Source organism: Schistocerca americana, chromosome 4, assembly GCF_021461395.2.
Source record: "Schistocerca americana isolate TAMUIC-IGC-003095 chromosome 4, iqSchAmer2.1, whole genome shotgun sequence".
NCBI lineage: Eukaryota > Metazoa > Arthropoda > Insecta > Orthoptera > Acrididae > Schistocerca > Schistocerca americana.
In genome coordinates, this window is record NC_060122.1 from 208,825,867 (window position 1) to 208,843,476 (window position 17,610).

Below are 17,610 nucleotides of genomic sequence, written 5' to 3' on the forward strand. Positions count from 1 at the left end.
TGTTGAAGAAATTTTGGATCTAAAGACGAGCATAAAAATGTGCAAAAATTCTGTAAGTGCTCGACATCTAAGATATAGACCTACAGTTTTATACCTCCGCTTGGTAATCTTTGCTCAAAACTGGAATGACCAGTGGAATGACCAGTTCTTTTTTCCTGTCACTATCTACGCTTCGCTCCTAGAGCAACTTACCGTACACGTGCTCTGTACTATCGTATTGGTATCTCATGAGGTCCAATGGCCTTACTCTGTTGAGCGATTACATACATCTATTCGGATCAATTCAAGGATGACTTTCTGATTCAGAATCGCGACAGGGAAGCCTGTTCTCTTCAGGCAGTACTACTAATCAGCTACCTTCAACCCCATTTTTGGGGACCATGTTCCAGCCTTGCATCAACAGAGTCTTACGGGAGGTTGGGAAACCTGTTCTCTTCAGGCAGTACTACTAATCAGCCACCTTCAATCCCATTTTTGGGGACCATGTTCCAGCTTTGCGGGAACAGAGGAAATATTTCACGGCAGCTGGTCCATAAGTACTGCTGACATAAAATGCTAGGTCTGCCTATTTCATTACATACTGGATGATATATCAGTGTTGGATCGTCGTTTGGGAGTATACTTTGTCATATTGTGATGGTAATGAACTTGTCTTTTTTATGATATGATAGACACGGTGAGTTATGTGAGGTTCGCATGCCAGCAGATCCCGACTAGCCACGTTTGGCGCTTGCGGCAGCTTAGCATTGTTGTTTGGCATTAGGCTTGACAATCGTATGATGAGTTTGACATTGTTTCGGGTATTTAGTTGTATAGCTTCGTCTAAGTGGTGCGATATTTCTGTTAGCATCTGCGGGAGGTTCTGATCACGCTAGGGACACTAGCAGTACACACATTGAGGACGAGAAATCGTAACCTGGTAGCCCTGTTACCCCTCCACCTAGCTAGCAGAGCCGCCGTCGGCTATAGCGGACACGAGCTCGACAGCTGTAGGGAAGCGGCCTACAGAGATTGCGCCTAGCGTAAGACGAATGGTTCAAATGGCTCTGAGCACTATGGGACTTAACATCTGAGGTCATCAGTCCCCTAGAACTTAGAACTACTTAAACCTAACTAACCTAAGGACTTCACACACATTCAAGCCCGAGACAGGATTCGAACCTGCGACCGTAGTGGACGCGCGATTCCAGACTGAAGCGCCTAGAACCGCTCGGCCACCAGCGGCCGGCAGCGTAAGACAAATCTGTCTTCTGAACAGGCCGAGAAAGGAAAATATTCAGGTTGCCGCTATATCATGTCATTTGGACGACGCTACGCGGCTTAACATCCGTTAACATTTCCAATTTCAGCAACAGTTCAGTTAAGCTGATTAGGCTTAAGGTTTGAGTGACATAGTCCACGGAAAAATCAAGGCCAAGACGACCTCAGAACGATTACTTATAACTTTTCTGTTCCGTTTACTTACGTTTACTTCCACTTAAATCGTGGAATAGTTTAGAGACAACAGTTTCCACCTGGACTATTAATTAAAACGTTTATACCCGATTGCCCCTCCTGCCTGTTACACCATTTTCGTGGCAATTCAGTATGAAATGGGTCACTGCATAATGGTATCATATCATGACTAATTCGATAGTGATTATTAGACAATCTAAGACAAGAAAAGAACTCACTGCGAAGAAGTTACCTGAATAGGATGGTAACCGATGGATATGATGTAAATATACAAACAAATGAATACAATTTCAGAAAAGTTCAAGAGAAGAAGCTTCACAAAATGAGAGAATGAATAATGCGTCGGCCCACCTCTGGCTATGAAAGCCGTTATTGAACTTGGCGCTGAATGATGGAGTGGCTGGATGTCCTCATGAATATGTTGTTGTTGTTGTGGTCTTCACTCCTGAGACTGGTTTGATGCAGCTCTCCATGCTACTCTATCCTGTGCCAGCTTCTTCATCTCCCAGTACCTACCGCAATCTACATCCTTCTGAATCTGCTTAGTGTATTCATCTCTTGGTCTCCCTCTACGATTTTTACCCTCCACGCTGCCCTCCAATACTAAATTGGTGATCCCTTAATGCCTCAGAACATGTCCTACCAACCGATCCCTTCTTCTGGTCAAGTTGTGCCACAAGCTCCTCTTCTCCCCAATCCTATTCAGTACTTCCTCATTAGTTATGTGATCTACCCATCTAATCTTCAGCATTCTTCTGTAGCACCACATTTCGAAAGCTATTCTCTTCTTGTCCAAACTATTTATCGTCCATGTTTCACTTCCATACATGGCTACACTCTCTTCTTGTCCAAACTATTTATCGTCCATGTTTCACTTCCATACATGGCTACACTCCATACAAATACTTTCATAAATGACTTCCTGACACTTAAATCTATACTCGATGTTAACAAATTTTTCTTCTTCAGAAACGGTTTCCTTGCCATTGCCAGTCTACATTTTATATCGTCTCTACTTCGACCATCATTAGTTATTTTGCTCCCCAAATAGCAAAACTCCTTTACTACTTTAAGTGTCTCGTTTACTAATCTAATTCCCTCAGCATCACCCGACTTAATTCGACTACATTCCATTATCCTCGTTTTGCTTTTGTTGATGTTCATCTTATATCCTCCTTTCAAGACGCTATCCATTCCATTCAACTGCTCTTCCAAGTCCTTTGCTGTCTTTGACAGAATTACAATGTCATCGGCGAACCTCAAAGTTTTTATTTCTTCTCCATGGATTTTAATACCTACTCCGAATTTTTCTTTTGTTTCCTTTACTGCTTGCTCAATATACAGATTGAATAACATCGGGGAGAGGCTACAACCCTGTCTTACTCCCTTCCCAACAACTGCTTCCCTTTCATGTCCCTCGACTCTTATAACTGCCATCTGGTTTCTGTACAAATTGTAAATAACCTTTCGCTCCCTGTATTTGACTATGACTAATATCGTGCCAAATCCTGTCTAATTTTCGCGTTAGATTATCAAAAAATCCCTGTCCATAATTCTCCAAACGTTTTCAGTTGGGGAGAGATCTGCCAACATTGCTGACCAAGGTAGAGTTTGGCAAGCACGAAGACTAGCAGTAGAAACTCTCGTCTGAATGGGCCGTCATTATCGTGCTGAAATGTAAGCCCAGGATTGCTTTCCACTAATGGGAATAAAACGAGACGTAGCATATCGGCGAAGCACTGCTGTGGTGTAGGGGAGTCGGGAATGACAACCAAGGGGGGCTGTGATGAAAGGAAATGGCACTCCACAGTATCACTTGTTTCACTCGGGAAATATGTCCCACCGACTTCTGGGGTGTCTCCAGATACACCTCCGTCCTGGAATGTAATTGGTTTCAGAGTTGAGGCCTGCTTGGTACTATGTCGCAGTGACCAGCGAAGACATGTCTGGAGAAGGAGATTGCTTGTATACCAGCCTGACTGTGGCCCACCATACAGCCCGATAACCAGGAGAGATGGTCTGGGATGGCATTTCTTTTCATAGAAGGGCTCCTTTGGTTGTTATTCGTGGCACTTTTACAGCGGTACGTAGACGATTTTCTGTGTACTATTTTGGTGCCATTCATGGCAAGCCATCCTACACTTACATTTCAGCAAGGTAATGCCTGCACACTCTCAGCGAGAGTTCTTCTGCTTGCGTTCTCGCTAGCCAAGCCCTACCTTGAACAGCAAGGTCTCTCCCCAGTTGAGAACCTTTGGAATACTATTGATAGCGCCCTCCAACCAGCTCTGGATTTTGTGGATTTAACGCGCCCGTTGGGCAGAATTGGCTAGATATTCTTCAGGAGGTCATCCAACCATTCAATCCCTTCCAGGCCGAATTAATGCTTCCGTAATGGATTAACGCATTATCGGCTCGATCAGTTTATGGGGCTCTTTTTATTGAATAAATCATATAATTTTTCTGAAATCGCAATCATTTGTTTCTCTCTACATGCACATCTCTTCTATCGATGTCCGCTCCATTCGGATAATTCTCCTGTGATGTGTCGTTTTTTTCTTTTTCTTTTCTCTTTTTATACCTTGGACTGTATTAAGTGATATGTTCTTTTACATAAATGAAGATTTCTATCTTGTTATACATATGAAATGGGTATGTAAGACAGTGTCATCTTGAAAAGAACGGTTATATGTTAACGCACTTCTTAGTAGAAATGGCATAATAGGCCGATATCGCGGTCATGACTCAATACTTTTAATATCAAACCATGCTGGAAATGTTATCATTTCTACAATTTTGTTACTATTGCACGTACTTTAAGACCAGACTCATTGTGTCTATCCACATACAGCACGAAGTCCAAAAGCCTAGTACTTCGGCCAGGTAGGCCGTGGTTGTGTTCCAAGGCCAGCTTTCCTTGGGCAAGTCGTCGGCCCCGTTTGTTGGCTTCGAGCCGGCCCAGCTAGCGAAGGTCAGCGAATTCAAGAACCGGCAGCGAAGGCAGGCGTCAGCAAGTATCCGATTCGCTATTTTTTGTGGTGGTGGGAGTCAGGCCGTTATACCGTTTTACATCGAACTTTTGCAGGAACTGCATCTACATCTTCTACGTCTAAGTGATTACTCTGCTATTCGCAATAAAGTACCTGGCAGAAAATTCAGTGAACCACCTTCAAGCTGTCTCTCTACCGCTCCACTCTCGAACGGCGCTCGGGAAAAACCAACACTTAAATTTTTCTGTGCGAGCCCTGATTTCTCTTATTTTATCGAGATGATCATTCCTATCTGTGTTTTTGGGTACTAACAGACTGTTTTCCCAATCGGGAGAGAAAACTGTGGAGTATTAGTGTCATTTATTGCTTTCGTCCGTCTTGTCTCTACATTGTTGCACGTACTGTGTGCCAATGACAATGCACAGTCGACTGTCGCAGAATAATTTTCTATATTACGTCATAAGTGATTCCTTAATCACATCTGCACATAAACCAGACGCTACCCCTTCAGTATTTGCACTAAGCTTTTTCACGTCAATCAAAATCATAATCCATGGGAATGGGATGCCTTTGTATTGCAGTCATGTACAAAAACGCGCAATTAAGCTCAAACGTGATATTTATACACCACTCTCCTGAATTTCCATCAGCGATTTATAAAGATGTTCCTTTATTTCTCGTCACAATTGCAGCCCAACACCGCACAGACGATAGTGCCAAAGGTAGTGCCTGTTCATCTGTTTGGTGCAGAAGGCGTGCGGAGCATCAAGACAGCCACGGACAGAGCCACCGACGTCGACGAGCGCGGAACAGTTATGGGGTATGTGGCAGAGGATCAGCCGGAACTTAAAGCCCACGATGAAAGGGACTTGGTGCGGCGGCTGGCTGATAAATGCACTGTGAGTGGCGTCAGATGTTTGGAAGGCGGTGTTTTCTTGATTCCCAAGCGGTTGGTTAGTTAGTTTGTGTCAGTCTGATCAGAGCTTGAAGACGATGGACGACTGCTGGTCTATTAGTCGACAACAGTGGCGCCCGCTGATGCCTTGTTTCCCGGATATCCCCTAGAACAGGCTGTTCCAGCTCGTCGGCTCCGTTGTGAGCCGTGGAGTGCTCCTGGCTCCAGGGAGCCGTGTCGCTCGCTGTGACCATTCAAGTGGGCCGGCACGCTGGCACGTGGTACGGCTGGCTAAGGCAGGCGGCAAGGCAAGCGTTTTGATCTGCCAGCTGCGTCTTACAAGATCGACAGCCTCATACTCCTAACTGCTAAGACGTGGTGACATGCTACACCAGGAAATACGATGTTCAGGAAATAAATAAGAAAGAGCTGTTTTACAAGAAATTGCATACGAAATTTATTGGACTCTATAGCTTGACATTTTCTTTTCATTACAAGATCGCAAATATCAGGCGTCAAAGTGTTCGCAGCGTTAATGCAGAGGATGGCCTTCATTGTTGCGTCCTGAAGAACCGATCGTTCCTTACTTTTTACTCTTTTCATTGGTGAGAAAAGCTGCTCACAACAATACGTAGTTCCAAACATGCACTTGATCTGAGCAGCATTGTTGTGAAGCTTGGGGAATGTTTTTGCTGTAATGAACGATGCCATCTTGACAAATCCAACGTGCTGTAGTACCTCTCTTACAACAAAGTTGAATTTTGCAAATCAATAATCTCCAATTGAAGTAACGATGACAAGTCATCGGGGGAAGCTGAAAAAGGAGTGCTGAACACCTTAAGTTCCATTTACAAACTAGTAAGGTCTCGGAATCGTGTTTCAAACGACGTGATGAGCTGCTTTAACATTGCTTGGTAATCGCCGAAAGTAGTTGGGTTGGGGTTGGGTTGTTTGGGGAAGGAGACCAGACAGCTAGGTCATCGGTCTCACTGGATTAGGCAAAGAAGGGGAAGGAAGTCGGCCGTGCCCTTTCAGAGGAACCATCCCGGCATTTGCCTGGAGTGATTTAGGGAAATCACGGAAAACCTAAATCAGGATTGCCGGACGCGGGATTGAACCGTCGTCCTCTCGAATGCGAGTCCAGTGTCTAACCACTGCGCCATCTCGCTCGGTCCGAAAGTAGTACCTTCAGGTAGTTTTAAAGAAGCAAGACGATTGAAGAACGTTAAATGTCCATTACTCATCTGCCTCTCAAACCATGAACGCTTTGATCTGGTCGTGCATGTCAACGATTAGCTGCCCTTTGCCCTGCAATGTCAGATTTAAATTATTCAGTTGCATAGTTATGTCAGCTAGGAACGCCAGGTCTGGTATCCATTTTACATCTTTCTGATAACGCATTTCTTACCCTTTCATCTCGAGAAAAAGGGATATTTCCTCACGAATGGCAAAGAAAACATCAAGAACTTTTCCCCGACTCAGCCAACGAACTGTACTGTGGTAAGGTACATCCCATACTCCGCTTCCATATCTTTCAGGAATCCTTTGAATTGGCTATGATTCATGCCGTGAAGCCGCACAAAATTCACACACTTCACGACATCATTCATTACGCCACCTAGCTCTACTGTTTCAGCACACAGTGCCTCTTCTTGAGTAAAACAATGAAGAGACAAAATGTCTTTCCCGAATTCGACCCTGAGTTTATTTTTCAAACGAGAAGCAAAACCTTGGTGACGCCCGATCATTTGTGGTGCACCGTCTCTCGCTACAGAATGGAGCTTATCCCACGGCAAATTCATATTGTCCACTGATTCACAAACGGCATCAAAAATGTCACGTCCTGTTGCGGTGTAATCGAGTGGTACCACATCCGAGAGTTCTTCAGTTACTTGCAGCTCTATGTCGACCGTCAAGCGCTAGCGAAAATGCAACAAGGATCTCCGCCTTTTTCCTGAGCTGTGTCTCTAAATCCACTGCCGTCCAGGATTCGACGAGACATTGTATGCTTTGACAGGAAAACCCCTCCATTTGCCTGCACCTCCATGGGAAACAAACATTCTGCAGCTGCTAACATGCACGATATTACGAGTGGTCCCACCGAAAACGGCTTGCCACTCGTCGCAATCATGTGAGCGACCCTGTAGCTTGCTCGAATTGCAGATTCAGTATTGTTTTCTCCGCTCTCATTCACCTGAAAATTATAAACGCATTACAGAACACGAACTATGTTGCATGTTTTGATACACTCCGTATTACGAAAGTGTTTTTAAACTTACGTCTCCTGGTATGTCGTTCTTAAGCCTGGCTACCAGTTCCTTACGTGCAACGCCCTCTGCCTGATCGTAGTGCGCTGCGTGAAGATGTGTATAATGTCGTTGTATATTGTACCTCTTCGCAGAATTAAATACTTTATGACATACAAGACACTGCGGACGACCATCCCTCACAGTGAATAGAAAGGTATCCTCCAATAGACGTACAGGGCTTCCGCGGTTAGTCATAGCTGTCATTGAACATGGGTTATTGCGTCAGTAGCGGCTGCATGCGGCCAGGGGGCAGTGAGTTCGCTTTCCCCTTCCGCGCGGGCTCCGAGCTGCCGCAGTGAGCGCTCCGGAGCGCTCCGGCTCCCTGGAGCACGGCTGGAACAGCCTTCCCTAGAGGCTTGCTGTGGAGGGGTTTGGCGTTGGGACTGTGGCCGACAGCATACCGACATTTGGGACAAGTGCACGGGGGAGGAGCCTTTCGGTTGCCAGAAGTCTGTCCTGTGTCGGTTGGACAGCATTGGAGCAGCGTCGACCTTAAGCGAATGCCTTCGGAGTGGAGAGGGGGTGAGCGGCTTGTGACGCTAGAGAGAGTGGTAGGGAATTGCTGAATGCGAAACGGACGGTGTTGTTGTGAAGCCCGCGAACACTGTGCCTGGTTCAAATGGTTCAAATTACTCTGAGCACTATGGGACTTAACATCTGAGGTCATGAGTCTCCTACAACTACTTAAACTTAACTAACCTAAGGACATCACACACATCCATGCTCGAGGCAGGATTTGAACCATCGACCGTAGCGGTCGTACGGTTCCAGACTGAAGCACCTAGAACGGGTCGGCCACTCCGGCCGGCCAAGACACTGTGCCTGGAGTACACGGAAATGACCGCGCCCGGGACTGCGAGCCCCATACATAGGCCTACTCAAAAAAGGTCTTAAACCTTTCAATGTGTAATTTATTGTTCCTTCAGCAAATCACAGTGGCTTCGCTTACATAGTTGCTAGTTGTGTTCTTGGGACGGTGCAGCTTATTCCTACAAGCTATTGACAGGCTATTACGAAGTCTCTATTGTTAGCCCAGACTAGCTTTGCTGAAAAGTAGCTTTGCTTACATACATCACTCGAATTTTATCTTGTGTTTCGGGAAGGACTTGTCGTCGATTAATGTTGATAACTGGTAAAAACATTACTTTTCAACCTGCCAACTTTTGGGTGAAATGTCGCTACATCTTTTCTCACTGGTATTTACTGTGTTAGTTTCTTGTTAAGAGAATACCCTTACTCTTTTAGGTTACGTGACAGACGTCATTTCAAGAAATCAAGTTTTCAGCTCTTGTAAGAACGCTATCACGAGCCAGGATTACGTGTGTATCTTGATGTGTTCTTGCTCACCGCATTTACTCTGTTTAGTAAATATATTAATCCTGATTGTATTACGATTTTCTTGGTCGGGATTTTGATGTTAACTTGTTGATTTAGTCTCTATTGAGCATTTTTAGAAATTTGAAGGAGAACTCATTTGCGAGTTACGAGACTTCGTAATACATTTTTGAAGTGTGATTTAGTTCCAGTCATATCTGAAATATGGATATTGTTATACCTTTCATGAAAAGCTTTCGTAATGTTGTTTTGGATACTGTTATTATGAGCTAGTAAGGATTTATTATTGCACTTATTTTAGACAGCCTTTTTGAAAGTATCGTACTCAGTGTTTACCTGTCTCAAGCAGATCTCCAATTCTGATGACACAGGGCATTCGAAATACAGCTTCATTTCGGCCGATAAAATGAGAAAACCATGGATGGACTGCCACTGGTATTAACTTTCGTAGATCATTCTACTCGTTATTACAGTAAAGCCTATTGAAATGCGAAATGTTAAAGCTGATTTAGTTCCAAGTACTACTTGAGAGACAGAACCACAGTCACAGGACTGACTTCAGAAATTATGCTGGGGCCATTAGTTTCATGTTTCTTAATGAGATCACCTAATCACATCAGATGCAGTAGCAGACATTTTGCAAAAGATGAGTTGTTCAGCATCCAGTACTAATAGCGTAACAGAAAGATAAATAAAAAGGAGATGTGTAAGAAACATAACTGAGGTGTAGATGCAAGAAGTGCAAGGCCTTTATATACTAACTGCTGATTGATACACTGTGTACCAAAGGCAGTACATGTTTTTGATTTTAACGTAATGTCACAACGATCAACTTTGTAGAACATATTTTGCCAACACGTACAAAGTATAGCTGCGTGACTGTTCAGATGCCTGTTGGTCTTATCGAAGACTACTGTAAATACATAAAGCAAGTCGTCAATTTTAGCTTACCTTTGGAAGAATGGATTGCTACATTTTCTACAGGTGCTGAGTTAAACAGATTTCTCGATTTCTTAATCTACCTAATTCTGAACACAGTTTTCAATTTCAAAAATTTGGTGAGATTAGCGATCCTCGCACTTTATTCAGAACTGCCGTAGCTACCGTACCTTAGGGATCTAAAAGTAGGGTCCTTAAGGCGCTAAACATTTTGAACTCTGTTAGTCACACGGTGAGCAGACAGGACCCGTCTTCTCCAGTTTTATGATGTCTTTAAGTGGTGCCGGCTAGATTTTAGGGGTTCGGTTTATGGATCAGCGAGACATTACTCTCAAGGTTGCTATTCATCATGAGGCTAAATGTGCTGGCCTCTAGACACTAAAGGAACAGCTCTATATATGCATAATCTCTTGGCTGAGGCTTGACAGCAACCACTTGCGATCCCCATCTGCTCCGACACCCAAAGTGCAGTTCTGTATATCCAAATACGTACAGAGCGGGCAAACACAAGCAGAAAACCCAGGACTCCTTTCACGTATGTAAAGGCAAAAGCAAGAGGTGAAATTTCGCTGGGTACTAGGGCACGAGGATACTCGGGAAAATAAATTATCGGCTGTTAGTATCTTCTAAGCCAGGCGAGTCAAAGTGTCTTCCCCCTACGTGCTACATCCTCAGTGCTGAGGTACAGAATCAAGAGCCGCTGACAACGGTACTGACGGGAAATGACGGACAGTAAGCTGTGGTCGGTAAAACCAACTACTAGGCAATAGTTGGCCTGCTGAGGCAAACTCTTCTCACTCGTCTTTGGATAGGTGATACGGCACAACCCTGTGACGTCTGTACGCCACATTTAAAATCAGAATATTTTACCTTAACACAAGACGTTTACCACAAGAAATCTCTTCTGTCTTATCAGACAATAAAATGAACTTGTTTTTATGATTTTGTGAACTCCTGTACTACCTTAATTATTAGGGAGACTGTTGTAATGTGCTAGGGGGCACACACTGTTGTCTCGCACTGCTCAGCCAGTCGCACTTTCCTTAGCTTCTTTCATCGTACAGTTACTTTAAAAGCATATTTTAAAGTTGAGAAAGTTGCATATTTTTCTGTCTTATTTGATTCGTTATTAATTATTACGCAAGTCTGAATAAAAAATGGGAGAGCAATAGTAATTTTAATGAAACTATAGTTTTGAATTTTAGTTTTAACTCTTTTAACCATCCTTGTCTCACCCTATTGCAATGAGGTCGGTAATAACCTCAATGTAGAGCGCTCTAAATCCACAACCTCATACTCACGCCACACACACACACACACACACACACATACACACACACACACACACACACACACACACACACACACACACACACAAGCACGCGCGCTCGCGCGCGCATACACACATTGTAACCAAAGTAGAATTTTAATACGAGATAAAACGTCATGGAATATATAATAAACATCATGAAGTCATAACAAGAAAAAACTCCAGGAGCCAGGAGTCAGGTCGTAACTGAAATATGTATATCAACTCTATCCTGACGTTCCTTTAGCGACCGGTTCGATAGAACAAGAACCGAAACTACATACATCAATTTATACCGTTAATCTGTGAGTATAATTATGAGGAATACTAATAAGTTGTAGGGAAACGGCACCTAGTTTATGGTGACATGTAGTACAGGCCACATGGTATTCCTCGAGTTCCTAAACAACGGACACATGTAGTGCTGTGAGTGAGGGCAGAAGCCACATCGAAATTTGTTAGAATTTGAATGATGTACTTGCTGAGTTTGTGCCACTAGTAAATTTCCTTTGTTTCGTCCACCTGCTTAGCTGTGTGGTAACGTGCTTGCCTCCCTTGCAAGCGGGGCCGGGTTCGATTCCCGACCGGGTTGGAGATTTTCTCCGCTCGTGGACTGGGTGTTGTGTTGTCCTTACTATCATTTCATACTCATCATCAGCGAGCAAGTCGCCCAATGTGGCGTCGAATGAAATAAGACTTGCACTTGGCGGCCGAACTTCCCCGAATATGGGCCTCCCGGCCAACAATGCCATACGCTCATTTCCCTTTTTTTTCACTTGTTTCTGAGTGTCGAAGCTGGTGGGCGGTGTAATTTTCAGTATCGTGTATAGTCGTGTCGTGGTCGAAGAAGAAATTTGTCGGTAAGGGTCGACGGTATGGTCCTAAATTCGAACAAAGCAAGCGGCTTCAAGTGATTTGGAAGACGAAATGACCGAAAGGGCTGTTGCCGATCGTTGTAATGTTCGTAGACTTACACTGCCAAGAAAATTAAAATCATTATAGGGAGTCAGCTGACTCTATGACGCCCAGCCAGGGATTTTGAAAGCAGCATATGAAGAAAATTACAAAGAAAATGCTTGTAGAGACTTAGATTCCAGATTAATGTCGTTATCTAAGAGTCAGTTTCAAAAGGTGGCTATGAAACTTTATGAGCAACACCCAGAAGTGTCTTACAGAAATCCTCAGTCCAGTTGTTTAATGTGTTGTGTTATGTTTAGTCGACAGTCAGTCAGTCAGTCAGATTTTTTATTATCTTACTACTTCGGTGTATAAACAAATTAATTCGTTTATGAACCACAAAATCCCTTTTTTTTATTGGCAAACCTCTATTTATTTTACGGCCCACACCGCTTGAAACTTTTCATAGCTTCTCGAATTGTTTGTCATAGAAATCCTAGTGTTGCTGTTGTCGCTTTGACTAAAAATCTGCCGGCCGAAGTGGCCGAGCGGTTAAAGGCGCTACAGTCTGGAACCGCACGACCGCTACTGTCGCAGGTTCGAATCCTGCCTCGGGCATGGATGTGTGTGATGTCCTTAGGTTAGTTAGGTTTAAGTAGTTCTAAGTTCTAGGGGACTTATGACCACAGCAGTTGAGTCCCATAGTGCTCAGAGCCATTTGAACCATTTGAACTAAAAATCTATTTTTCCAATATTTACACAAAAACAAATGTTCAACCAATGGTTTTATACAGTTGTACCTTATTTCAAAACAACTATAAACGTTTTATACCAGTTTTGTGCTAAGTGGCCCATGTAGATACCGATGTCCTCGTATGTGCAAAATACATTTTCTTGTAAAACGCTTATTCTTGAATAACCCAGAGTCGCCTCTCGTTTTTTTTTGACGTATTCTAAATCCTGCAGGATCTCCTCACTATGGATCCATTGGGACCAAAGTTATATCTCATCTAATTCCAAGAAAGAATGCTGAATGCTGAATGGCGAGTAAGAGACTCAACAATTTCTAATATTACAGCCATCTGTTATCTGTAAGTCACAAATTCCTTTTAGTTACGACAAATATTTGGTAATTTTTTCTGATATTCTCTTACTTTTTTGTCATTTTTGGTGTTGTTGTTTGTTCTTTCGTGTGTGTAAACAAATCCAAAATCAAAATAACAAGATAAATCTAGGTATGGTTTAGATTTGCAAAGCACAGTCACTCAGCTACTCAAACGCGAAGTGTGAATTGGGTCTATTCACAAATTTATGTTGGATACGTTTGAAGAAAGAATGTTCCAGAGACACATTAAAATGCTATTACTATCCCAACTGTATCGAAAGGCAAGAGAGTCAGAGCATAATTAGACATGTAGGAGGTAGTTCTGCAAGCATATCACTGGCAAATGGTAGGAAAGGGGAGTGACAAAGAATGGTATAAAGTACGAAGAGTTGGTCAGGAAAAGGGAACTCGTATTTAAGACCATATAATGCTGGATGATTAATGAAAGTAAGAACCGTTAACCAATTAAACGAGCGAAGATCTGTGATAGCAAGACTGCAATGCTCTACGCTTCTTAATCTGCAAAATAGAGCGTCGACGTTAGTACTTTTTTTAAATAGTTCGCAGTGTATATAAGTGCAGCTCAATGGGCGGCATACTGGGGGTGGAAGAAAACTCGGAAATACCAAAGACACAACACATAATCATGAGAAATATGGTGTAGGAAAACCATTGGATCTCAAAACAGCTACCGTCCGTCTCTCAGTACATAAATACAGGTTCTGTACTGTTTTCATGGGAATTTTATACTATACTCGTACATCCTGCAAATTAGTGCTACGTTCAGGTAACTATGAGACGGGCGGAGTGACTGCGCGGTTTGAGGCGCCATGTACATACTGCGCGGCCTTCCCGCCGGAGGTTCGAGTCCGGGCATGGGTGTGTGTGTTGTTCTTAGTGCTACATGACTGCTGGTTGGCTGTATGCTCGTTCTTCATATATTTTTAGTTTATATTGAACCTGTGTGACCATCTCCCCGCGTTACCTTAGAGAATTGTACCCGACTTAGCGTCCTGGCTGCTAATATACCAGGCCCATACGAAAAGGTGTCTATATTGTGACCCTTATTTGATTAACTTGATAAAATAATTACTTATTTTTGAAATATGCGCAACGGAAACTGGTGCGAGTTTCTCTAAGATAACACGTTCTGGGATGGTTGAACTCAAAGTCGTCCTATAGCAGCTGCTAGCCTATCTAAATTCATATTTCAGATTATTTCTGTCTTTCATTAACTTTAGAAAATCGGACCGAATAAGATACATCCTTCCCATTTCATGTGTCAGGTGACTGGGGGACTATTTCTTAACTGAAATGCTGACTCTCATTTAATAGATTTATTTTGATGAAAGCCGACAAATTACAATTTTTCTTGAGTTACAAAACTTCAGCGTGACCTCTCATGGGTAGGACAATGACACAACGAAAACGCTACACGAATAATTTCATATATGACACATAATTTCATAATAACACAAAAAATACATAAGTGGGCCACACCATCTTTAGCGGGAAAATCGTCATTCATTCTTTAAGACTCACTTATCGTCATTCATGAATTACACCACTTAAAATTTAAGGCAGGCCACTGCTGAAGTTCGATAACCTCTATCAGAGAAAAGATTCTGGGCAAAAATGATGTACTATTGGTGCCAAAATGAAGTGCGAACGGAACTCACAAAGAAAGTACCAAAAATAATTAAATTTCGCGACAGAAATTTCTCGATCTACCATCCGATACGCAATATGCACTCACTGAGCTAAACGTGAAGCTTATAACTCGGGAAATAGCTACATGAAATGATGGTTCCTGTTGCATGCTAACTACCACAAAGCAAAATTTCACTAACACATTTCAGAGAAAACTATTCCAAATAAATTAAAACCGTAACCTGTACCGATGAAGGTATGTTGAATGCGTGCTATGAGCATACCCTGTCGTGAATTTTAGCCATATTACCTGATTTCTATCTCACCAAATCTGCGATCTGCTGTGCTCCCGCGTCCGGTCCGTCTCATGACTGGCCCCACAGTGCTCTCCACGCGCCAAAATCCGACCAACGTTCCTATTCAGACGCGGTGGTGGGGAGACTCACCTCACCCCCGCACCAACTTTGTAACCTACCCTCGTGCCTGTTTTCATCTTTGCTTGCTGCTCTGGACTACCTGCCGTTATTCTTGTAATGTTGTCAATGACTGCTATTCCCTTAAACTGTTCCCTTTGGTCCATGCTCCCGCTACATTTGACTTCCATTCATACCCATGCACACTCATACAGGATGGAACAAGGAGTATACATGTAAACGGCGTGTGACCTCTTTGTGAAATGAAGAAAAATAAACAAATGCGTCAAATATTCCTTTCACACAGCGAAGTATTGAAGCTGCTAGCAATCAAAGAAAACTTATATCTCGATTAGAAAACATAATTACTTCTTACTGTAACCTGAGGCAAACGAAAGTAACGCTTCATTAGCATAAGTTAGTTTAAGGTTGTTTAAGTAGTGAATAACTGTATTGACCGATGACCTCAGCAGTGTGGTCCCTTAGGAATTCACTCACATTAAAACACATTTAGAAAACGATGATGGAGGTGGATATTGACTAAGCACCTTTCTCCCCAAAGTAGACCCAAAAAGCTCTACGATATTGAGATCTGGTGACTGGAGGGGGAGAGATATGTGAGAAATCATCCTCGTCCTCACTAAGCCTGCCAGCGGCGATGCGAGTTGTGTGTCATCGTGAAATACAGCATCACTACTAGGGAACAAACATTATCCTATGGGATGTGTCTCATCAGCAAAATGGTCACTCTTTTGTGATTTTTTAAATTATTATTATTTTTTTTTAATGCGGTCCGCCACGTATTCCTGTGCTTAAACCTCTTCATCTCAGAGTAGTATTTGCACTCAACGTTCATAGTTATTTGCTGAGTGTATTCCAATTTCTCTCTTCCTTTACACTTTTTATGTCTCTGGAGTTCTCTCTAGTGTCATAGATCTGCTCTGTTATCCGCGGATGTTAAAGCGACCGCTTCCGAAACGGGGAAAAACAGCGACAATGGGTCGAATCCGCACAGCGGATTAATAGCGACGGGTCGGAATATACTATGCTGGTTCCCACGCTGCGCCTCAGATACACGTTACGCGAATATTTAGAACTGTTTTGTTTGGTCTCCTTAAACACTCAATGAGAATCAGTACCATGGAGATTTTTCCCCAGAATGGAATGTCATCCTGTCCCTTCTTTTTGTTAAGGTTTTTCATTTTTTCCTTTCTTCGCCGATTCCGCGGAGAACCTCCTCATTTTTGATATTATCAGTCCACCTGATTCTTCATTCTCTTTTGTGGCATCACATCTCAAACACGTCAGTTCCCTTCTGTTACGGTTTTTCCACGTCCATGATGCACTACCATACAATGATGTGCTCCAATCGTAAAAATTTTCCTCAATGAAGGCTTCTGATTGATACCAGTAGACTTCTCTTGGCCAGGAATTCTGTTTCTTATGTGTGTCAGTCTATTCTTTATGGCCTCCATGCTTCGTCCATCAAGGGTTCTTCCAGTTAGCAGAATTTCCTAACTTTTTCTACTTAGTGACCACCATTCATGATGCTAAGTTTCTCATAACCCTCATTTCAGCTACTTTTATCGTTTTCTGGTTTACTCTCAGTCCATATTCCGCACCCATTGGACTGTTTATCCCATTCTTCACTTTGACTTAGGATAGCAATGTCATCAGCAAATCTTATTGTTGATGGCCTCTCACCCTGAATTTTAAACCCATTATTTGAACATTTTTATATACGTCATTGCTTCTTCGATATATATACACGCCAAAAAAAGTTTTGCATCACCCTAGTTCCCAGAACTCCTGAAGATAGATGTTGATTGTGGATACTGTATCACAGACACAGTCCCTGTGACTGTTCAGAGATGTCACTAAACCCGCCCAAAGATGTAAACAACCATTCATGGTTCAAATGGTTCAAATGGCTCCGAGCACTATGGGACTTAACATCTATGGTCATCAGTCCCCTAGAACTTAGAACTACTTAAACCTAACTAACCTAAGGACATCACACAACACCCAGCCATCACGAGGCAGAGAAAGTCCCTGACCCCGCCGGGAATCAACCATTCATGAGCAGCGACTATTAGACGGAGGGGGCCCGACAGTCGATCAGTTCCAGTCACTCCACAAGGAAGGAGGTATACGGCTAGGGTTGTCTGTAGTTCAACCATGCCTAGACGGTCAATACCGAGGTTCTATAGCGTCCACATTGTTACTTTGTGCCAGGAAGGGCTCTGAGCAACGGAAGTGTGCAGGCATCTCAGAGTGAGTCAAAGCGACGTTGTTCGGACATGGAGGAGATAC

At 43.1% G+C, this 17,610-nt stretch overlaps 1 protein-coding gene across 1 annotated transcript in view; it reads right to left on the reverse strand.

Moving 5' to 3' along the window:
• The window catches only part of LOC124613353 (skin secretory protein xP2-like), a 176,585-nt gene extending 161,121 nt beyond the window's left edge, over window positions 1–15,464 (reverse strand). Inside the window, exon 1 of the mRNA XM_047142050.1 lies at window positions 15,331–15,464. Within this exon, the coding sequence (XP_046998006.1) occupies window positions 15,331–15,464 (134 nt within the window). The remainder of the gene's footprint in view (window positions 1–15,330) is intronic.
• Between the last annotated feature and the right edge of the window lie 2,146 nt (window positions 15,465–17,610).